Genomic DNA, 9,272 nt, shown 5'->3' with positions numbered 1-9,272 from the left:
ACGGTGGCATTGCTGCCAGGCTAATGAATGTTTAAATTGAGTGGTCTGAAAAGTCCCTTCTTTTCTACAGGAGTAAAGGGCAGCGTTTGTCATCAGCGGGCTGCAGCCAAGTGCTGGTGATTGCTCGGTTGAAGGGCCCGTCCTGATTACGTGAGGGGCGGCAGAGGGCGAGGGGGGCTCTTATCTGATCCGAACAGCTGGAGGCTGATAACACTGGAGACAGCCTCAATTTGCCTGCATTCCGTCGTTTCTTTCGGTTTTTTTCTGCTATTTTCCAGTTGTTTGTGAGGAAAAGTTCAAACAGAGCCTACGATTTATTACCGTCTGGTGCTAGTACACGGTTGACGCAGCAACGGTAGTCCAAAGCGCAAAAAAGAATATAGAGTAATACTACCGTATTTCTTTTAATTATAAACACCCTTTTCTTATGAAAGATGATAAAACGTGAGGCGTGTCCTGCGATAAAACCAAGTCGCTGGATACCTTTTGTTGTGATTAACAGTTTTAATCTGAAACCGTCCGCCCTAACCGCCATGAACAGATACAATGCCTTGAAATAAAGACCCATATGTGGTATTTGCATTCTAAAAACACGGTTTCCTGGGCGTCAGTTATTTAAAGTGTCATTTCACGCTGCAGTCAGTTTAGTAGTGTGGAGGGAGTCGGGTTTAGGGGTGAGGTAGTCCCCGAAAACATACCACCCAGAAGGGCGCCATTTGCTTCCAATAGGTGCTCCTAGCTGTCTTGTTTCCGGTTTCAGGAACCAGGGTCAACTGGGCATTGATATTCCAAATTCTCAGAGTCTCTCATTTCAAGCAGCTCCATTCGGATCTAAGGCCCACTATCTAGTTCTGAAGATGCCTTGGCTGCAACCTTTCTAGTCATAAACTCATGTTTATGTTGCAGGACATAGAATATGTGTTTATTGTCATTAATTAAATTTACACTTTTCAGTAACTGAAGTGAATGAATTTACATAAATATGAAGCCTGCAGTACTGGAGGTATTTGCCTGTTGATGACCAGATTCTTTACGCAGTAGAACTTACAATCACTTCCTCTCAATGGAACACACCAACGCATTATCACAGTAGTAAGATGTGTTGTTAGGTACTGATTCGCCCATTTCCAAGCACTGTAAATAATTGCTGATAAAGTTACCCATTTATAATAGTAAATTTACCGACCAAGTCTGCCGTGCTGGCACCAGAACTTGTCACAGTTCGATCAAGTCATTTATCAGCGGTGAGCGTTCTGCTCACTGAGCTATCCTGATTTTTATGCCGTTTTACTTCCATTCAAATCAGAGAGGATCTGTAAAATTCACATTCTGGAAGTTCAGTTATGCTCAGTTATAAAAAACACAGAGTGCAGTGTTGTTCCACATCAGGAAGCAGTGGGCACATTAAATGCACATCAAAGACAGCCAGGCAAGCTCAAGAGAGACAGTTTACAAATCCAGAAATAGTAACTACATTTATGCAAGTTACTTTTGGTAATAAATTACAGAAAAAAGACAGAAATAGAGTTCCCAGAAAGAAGGAATAAAGCAAGGTACATGAACAGTGAATTTATTTAGAAACAGCCCTGGGACTGAAGGGGACTGCAGTTGACTCAGAAAAGCCAGATGCATATTATTTACATATACATTAAATATTACTACACAGCAGGAACTCTCACTATGAGGGGGGAGTCCAGGCCCCGACTGAGCAGAACCTGGACCACAACAAGTAGCAGGCTGTAAAAGCTTCTTGCAAAGAGAAGATGGACAGCATGTTCAACAATATCAAACATTTACCCCAGTACAGAGATCTGGACCTAAATCCATCGTTTTTTGCTCCCCATGCCATTCCAGTTTGAACCCAGCCATATGTAAATCAGTCTTGACCCTGTTCCCCTTGAAGCTTCTTCAGCAAAGGCTCAGTGCAAATGTAAGAAGTACAACCATCTGAAGAAGCAGGGGCTTTATTTAAAATAAAATATTTACTACAAAGAAACCATAGACATATATACAATTTCGATGATATATTTATAAATTATAAATAGCGAGCTCAACTCTTAAACTCTTCCATTGGAAGAAGTAGTGTTCACAGATCAGACAGTCAGTGCCTGGGAAGCAAGGGAGTCCTGAAGGCGGTCACATGAACCCGCTCTGTAGACCGGTATGCAGACCGGCCCGCCTCCCATAAGGTGCCCTGGAGCGCCTTCCAGTTTGAAGCCCCTTCAGTTGTCCTTCCGGTTCATCGCATCTCCAAGGCAGCGTAGGCAAGAGCAAGGAAGAGGAAGGCGAGGTGTTTGAGGAAGAACGCACTAGTCCGCAGTGATGTCGCTTTCGAATGAAGTTCGTTTGAAGTGTCATCCTCCTCCTCTCTGGATTCTGAACGAAAAGCACAGAAAGATAAAGTAAGTCACTGTGTTTGTTCATAACCTTAACGTCCTCCAGAAATTGAGGACAAATCTGCACAGCACGTGCAGACACAATGACCCCCCACCCCCCCCCAGCTAAATTGTGATGTGAACAGTTTGCTTTTTATATTGCGGCTGAGACCAGTCTGAGGCTGCTTTGTTTCCATCCAGAGGGGACATTGCCTGGAAATTCAGACTGGGTTTTTCCCGCTGGAGCAGGACCAATGCTGATTTACATAAGGATGGGGTGGCAGTGGCACTATGCTGTGTGTGAGAAAAGAGGAAACACGTTGGAATGCCCTTGAGGTAATTACCAGTGGCTGAGAAGCATTCCACCAATCACCTTTTTTGACCGTATTTTCTGTTGAGGCTAAACTTCACCTATGTGCGCATAACTGCAAAACCCGCCCAAACTGCAATTTATCTGATTATGTAATTATTTTTTCCAATAAGTGTACAAACAGACGAAGGTACACTCGAACACAAGTCAGTGGGTGGCAACTCTGTTACTTTGTGATCTTTGGAGTCAGATTCTATTTGTTATATATATTTTTTGCACCAAAAACATTTCCCAAGGATGTCTCTGGATATACATACAAATGCTTTCTGTGAGGTAGACTGAACAGTCGCTCTCTTAGCCCTATCGCGTGTGCGAGCACATCAGGGGCATGGCTGTCACAGTGAAAGGCTTTGCTTTACCTCAGTGTTTATATGAGAAGCAGCTGATAGCACTTATCAACCCAGGGAGACATTAATCTGCCACTATCTGGAGTGAATACCTTCACCTGTCAGATGCTCGTGGGAAGTGGCTTGCTTGTTAAATACACTTTTAGACTCGCTGGCGGGAATATCTCTAATTGGAACAGCTCGGGTCATACTCGATACTAGACTAGAGCTAAAAGCTTGCAGAGCCTCAGAGGGTAATTACACGCCGTTAACTGCTAAAAAAGAAAACAAGGAATCATAAACAAACATTGACAAAGCCAATAGGCCTGGCTTTAGTGTGCCATTATCTTGGCTAGGAGCTGTACCAGATCAGCTGGGCTCCCTGTGACTAGTTCATTCAGGTGGGAAACAGTAGGGCCACCTACAGGGGCTAATTACAACCCCTGTGACATAGTCACGTAAAGGTAGGTACCTGTGGGACAGTATTGTAATTAGACCTGGTCAAAATCTTAATTAAACTGTAGAATTTGGAACAATTTCAGTAATTTAACGTTACTCTTTTCCCATCAAATTACCAACAAGTGCGCCTATTTGAGTGATTATGAGTAATTTTGCTAAAAAAATCCTACTGCAGGAGCACAGGAACCCCAAATTGAGTGAGCTGCTGCTGTTCGTGTTATTTTCTTACTGTAAAATGCCTCCTCGGGTCAATTTTGGATGCAAGGGTGTATTTTGCCTTAAGAAAATAGTGCTAAATGCTGGGCTATGCTCCTTGTGTAGTTTCACGTAACCTCGCGTTATTTTGCTGTCATTTCATATAATTACGATATAGCAAAATATACGAGTTACACCCACCCCTAATTGTAATGTGTCTTTCTCATTGCACACTGTTAGAATATCCTTTTATCTCTAACTAATTCGTTTAAATGGGTTTCTTACCTACATAATATTTTCAAGGCCCTTGCTCAAATCATAAGGTCTTAATAGTAGTCACTCTAAAAATAGTCTCTCCTTTGACGTTAATGCACATTATGGATCATGTGCACCAGTGGTTTCTACATTAGGGCTGGGAGAGCATAGCCGGGCTAAACGTGAAAAATAAAATGGCAATGAAATGATTGCCATTTTATTTTTCACTACGGAGTCCCACAGCGGCCAGTCTCCCCCGAGCCAGGGTAAATGGGGGCATGTCCGGCCGCAGAGGATAGGAACAGTGGCTGACAGGACGCTCCAAAGTGTTCCTGTCCGTTTGGTAGGCTGTCTTGCACCGGCCAATGTGGCAAGCACATTTTGAAGCTCCCCGCCCAGCTGTCTTGGATAGCTGGGTGGAGATCAAGCACAGACCTCCAGGGCCTGAAGGAGCATCTAGTCAGCCCACTCTATCAAATCTTTGCGCTGCTCTCATGCTGGTTAGCAACATGAGACTAGTGTCTGGATTGGTTAGGGGTCCTTCTTTGTGCATCAGACTGCAGAGGAACACCGAGGAGGACGTGGAGATCGTCTGTAAGTACAATTGTATTTTATTTTCTGTATTAGGAATGTGTACTGCATGTAAGTGTTGTGATTAAGTTAGTGTTTATGTTTTTTTAGGGATTTTGGGTGGAGGGGTTGTTTTTATGCAGGTTTTTGGAGGGAGGGGTTGGGTGTTTTTGACTTTTTGAGGGAGGTGTTTTTGGGAAGCGGTGCAGCACTTTGCTCGCCCCATCACCCTCTAAGGCTACCATCCACCCCATATCATATGATGTGTTTTCCTAAGATGTAATGCATTTGGGAATAGTGCCGAACAGGTTGAGGAGACCATAACTTTCCAATATTTAATTATTCTGCAATTATGAGTTTAATTATTCTGCAATTATGAGTGATTCAGTATCAAAATGATACACATTTTGATACTGAATCCCATTACCCAACAAAAAGAACGCGCTGGAGATGCCACAATTTGTAAAGTACCTTGTCAGCTGTGTTGATTCATCAAAATGTCTGGGACAATAAAAGTGACATCACACACTCTTTAACCCTGACGGCATAGAAGGATTGAACCCATACAACATCCTTATACATTAAACTATCTTCTATTTCATCATGAGAGCACAGGTAAAGGGCAACCGGTTGAAAGCACAAAAACAAACCTGTTTCTGATGTTGAAGTTATCATCCCTGAAGCATGTGAGGCCTAGTGCCAGGGTACGGCTGTCCTTTGTGGCTCCTAAATGACTGCCATGCACAGAATGAGCAGGGTGTAAAAGTCTCAGAGCCACTTGTATCAAGCAATTTTGCTTTCGCACACGGACAATTCTCAGAATCGGCCCGTTTACGAACTCAAAAAAAGCATTTTCAATGTATCAAATCCTATTTTGCTATTAGGGTGTCCCTTCCAAATACCGAATCACAGAGTTATGTATGAATGTTTTGTGACCGTGAATGCAGTCGCAAAACATTTGCATTTTACCACCAACTTCAAGTTGGTGGTAACCCATTTGCAAACTGAAGGGGTCTCCAAGGGACCCCTTCCCTAGTGGGAATGATAGCGAAAATGTTTTTTTCAGAGCAGGCAGCGGTCCCACGGACCACTACCTGCTATTAGAAAAATGAAAAGCAAAAAACGCAACCCTCTTTCTTTAAAGAAAAACAGGTTGCATAAAAAAAAAAGATTTCTTTATTTAAAAGCAATCACAGAGGTGGTGGTCTGCTGACCCTATATACATTGACACCTCGCGCTCCCCACCCCTTAATACATGTGGAACCCAAAAATGCTAGCTGAACAGGGAAACCAAAAGCATTTTGGCCCAAATGCTAAAACCAGCTGTGCGTATTTAGTCACCTCATATAACCTCACTCTTAATCCATCCATTCACTCTCCTTTCTCCTCTTGCTTCTCCCTCTCTAATGACTTTCTGTTTACCTTCCCCCTACCTCCTTCTCTTTATGTATCTCTTGAAGCCTCCCTGTGCCTACTGCAGTTAGCCTCAGGGAGCTGTGGAAAGCAGCAGAGGCACCAGGAGCGGCCCTGGACTTTCAAAACCAGTCTCCAAGGGCTACTGCCCAATGGGGAAATGCCTGGTGGAACAAAAGGCCTGTGTGGCTCTGCTTGGGCTTGGGAATATAAAACAGGATAGGCAGGCCAATAATGACATTTATAATTGAAAATACAGAAGTAGCATGCTCACAGCTTCTAAGCCAGTAAGCCGCTGCAGGTAAACTAACAGCAAGATACATTTCCACAAAGCCGACATCCTACGACCTGAAACCATGTCAACATTTTAATTTCCCTCTAGTCCTTTTAGGAGCCCCCAGGGCATGAGTCGGGGTACACGCGGGTCCACGGCACCCACCCACTATTTTCACAGGGTGGATGCCGTCCCCCCTGCCAAGAAGTTGGACCCCAAAGAAATATGTTGAACTTGTCCCAGTGTCATTTTCAGACACTGGGACACGTTCATCAGCTCCTGCACGTTTTCTGCTTTTCATTCTCGGCAGCAACTTGCAGGCAGCTAGGGGGCTTTTTTTGACACCTCCAGCTGTGCCAAAGATGAAGGCAGAGGTTAAGGGGGCATCAGGCCTACTTTTGATCGAGAATCAGACTGGAGGCGGCTTAGAACCTCTCACTCAAATGCAAATGCACAGGAGAGGAAATAAAGGCACACAGCTTGTTATCTCTTCACAGATACTTAAGAGATGCATGCTTTTTACCTTTACTGTGGAAAATTAGTACGGTTTTGGTAAACATTATCTGCGCCATCTTGCCTTTTCCCCTGATGCCACACTTTTTGTCGTGCGCACCCGCCATTTTAGGTGCCTCGATCAGAACCACCCTCTGCATGCTCCTGGCCCCCAGCACAGCCCTTCGCCCTCACAAGCCCCCACTCACAGGCCACCCCCCCCCCACTCTCACATGCCTTGGGTCATAAACCCCTCTCCAGCGCAGCTCTACCTCAGAACCCCATCCTGTTCCCAGCGCGACACCTCCCTTCATTCCTTTCATGGTCCCAGGCCCTTTGATACAAACCCCTTTTCCTGTGCGCCCGTTTTGTCTTCCTCGTTCCCAGGCCGCCACCTGGCCCTGCGGATATTGTTTATTGCCCCCCTCCCCGTACAGTAGGAAGCTTCCCTCGAATTGATCAAAGCCCCCACCCTATGAGATCCGATCAACCCCACACATTCCGTGAATCGGCGGAATGTCCAGCTGCGCGAGAATCATCACCTATTGTGACCGGGGTGGGGACTTCAACTGTAAATGTGTGTGGGAACGGGCCTGAAGGGGAGATTCCGAGGATGTCCTTTCATACTTCAAAGCATTACAAGAATGTGTTACCTGCAATAAAATTCATAAACTGTGTATAAGAGGCCAGGCCTCAGAGATGCGGTTAAAGCACCTCGTGACGATACTGGCTGTCCGAACTGATGTGTTCTCCTCCGGAGAGAATAAACCTTGTTTCCTGCCTTCCAGTCTCCAGCGCCTGCCTCTTCATTGATTAATATTTTGTGGGTTAAAGAGGCGATACCGCCGGGCAAATATTGGTTGTCCCTGACCTGTTTTTACAATTGGCGCCCAACGTGGGGCCCATCAGTGACTCGTGGATCCAGTGGGAGTGGTCCTGACGACGGAGTGAACGACTGCAACGATCGGGAGAGCTCTTGCCCAATAGACCCTCGCCTGGCAGCCGATCATCCGAACTTCACTGGTTCCGAACAGACCTCTCTCGAGTGATCTACGGTCCTGACTGGGAACCATCAGGAGTGCCGCGAGGAATACGAGGAAAAGAGGACGATCGGGCGCTGGATTCGGAAGATAAGAAACTGTCCATACGGTCCGGGTAAGGTCGCGTAGACACGACGAATTGCGAAATGATTGTTTAATTGTTCAGAAAATACTAGTATTACTCTTTGTTGACTTATTTGGAGATTCACTGTCTGCAAACGGAGAAACAACAGGCTCTTTCTCTTTGCAAACAGTGAAGGATAGGTAACGCAGCCAGCGTGCCTATCTTTCTCCCCCACTGATTGATTATTTGTTCACGGATTGTTTTCGGGAGATTTCCCTCTCCCACACTGATTAACTGTTTTTGACCCCGAACTACTGTTCGCGGATTGTTTTCTGGAGATTCTCTGTCTGCAAACAAGAAAGAACAGGTTCCTCTTTGCAGATAGTGAAAGGGTAGAGGACGCAGACCTTTTGCGGGCCTACTTATTCTCCCCACTGGTTGTTTATTGATTGTTTTGTTATTGGTTCATGAGGTATTCACTGCCTGCAAACAACGTAGAATAGAAATATTCTGTCTAGTCTTTGCACGCAGTGATAAGATAGGCAGTGCTGACTTTTTGTCCTCGTTGCGAGCCGTCATGTCTGTCTTCTCCCCACTGATTGGTAGTTGGTTCAGCCCGGACCGTTTATTAGAGGTAGACCATCTAGCTCCGCTGGAAGGCACCCCTAATAAAGACATGTTCACAAAATATGGATTAGTTACCATAGCCTATAGTAAGCTATGGCACAAGTGTACCAAAGAAAATCAAGAGAAACAGTGGCCACTGATAGGATCCTTCGATCTTGATAAAATAGAAACGTTGGAAATAGCCCTTTGTAGTAATAAGACAACGCCTATTATGCTCGACAGTCTCGGTATGTGGCGCAAAGAAGCAATGCAACGAAAGAAAAGAGACGAAGTCAGAGTAGGTAGAGGAATATATCGACAGGACAACCCCAAGACACAACGACCCGAAAGTAATCCCCCGACACTACACACAGGACGACCAGACTTAAGGCAAAACCAATGTGCTTTTTTGTAAATGTTCCGGGCACTGGAAAGCCCAATGCCCGACTCTACTGAACGAGGGTAAGAGCAGAGGGCCGACAGAAATAACAGGCCGACAGAAAGGGAAAAGGCGTGAAACAAAGATGAATCGGACTGACACGGACAGGCCAGATAGAACCACCACGTTTGATTATGCCCGATGGCACAGATTTCGCCAGACCGATTTCAGCGACATGTTTGAGTCCTCATAGATCGAACAACGCTAAGACGGAAAACCCAGTCCAGCTCTAAGTTACCCGGTGACGAACCCCGTACTACCGCTACTGTTCCCTAACAAAAAAAAAAAAAGCCACCCTTTTCGGATAACCTACAGAAACAATACACAGAGTAGTCTCGGACAGATTAGTATACATTCCATTAATGAGCTCAAACTTCGAGTGCGATGGGACTGA

At 45.2% G+C, this 9,272-nt stretch overlaps 1 protein-coding gene across 1 annotated transcript in view; it reads right to left on the bottom strand.

Moving 5' to 3' along the window:
• Positions 1 to 1,668: 1,668 nt before the first annotated feature.
• The window catches only part of LOC144819547 (cryptic protein-like), a 30,341-nt gene continuing 22,737 nt past the window's right edge, over positions 1,669 to 9,272 (bottom strand). The window contains exon 6 of the mRNA XM_078677387.1: positions 1,669 to 2,376. Within this exon, the coding sequence (XP_078533513.1) occupies positions 2,240 to 2,376 (137 nt within the window). The 3' untranslated portion in view covers positions 1,669 to 2,239. The remainder of the gene's footprint in view (positions 2,377 to 9,272) is intronic.

Source organism: Lissotriton helveticus, chromosome 2_1 (genome assembly GCF_964261635.1).
Source record: "Lissotriton helveticus chromosome 2_1, aLisHel1.1, whole genome shotgun sequence".
Taxonomy (NCBI): domain Eukaryota; kingdom Metazoa; phylum Chordata; class Amphibia; order Caudata; family Salamandridae; genus Lissotriton; species Lissotriton helveticus.
Note: the sequence above shows the minus strand (reverse complement) of the source record. Positions and strands in the feature narration are given on the sequence as shown.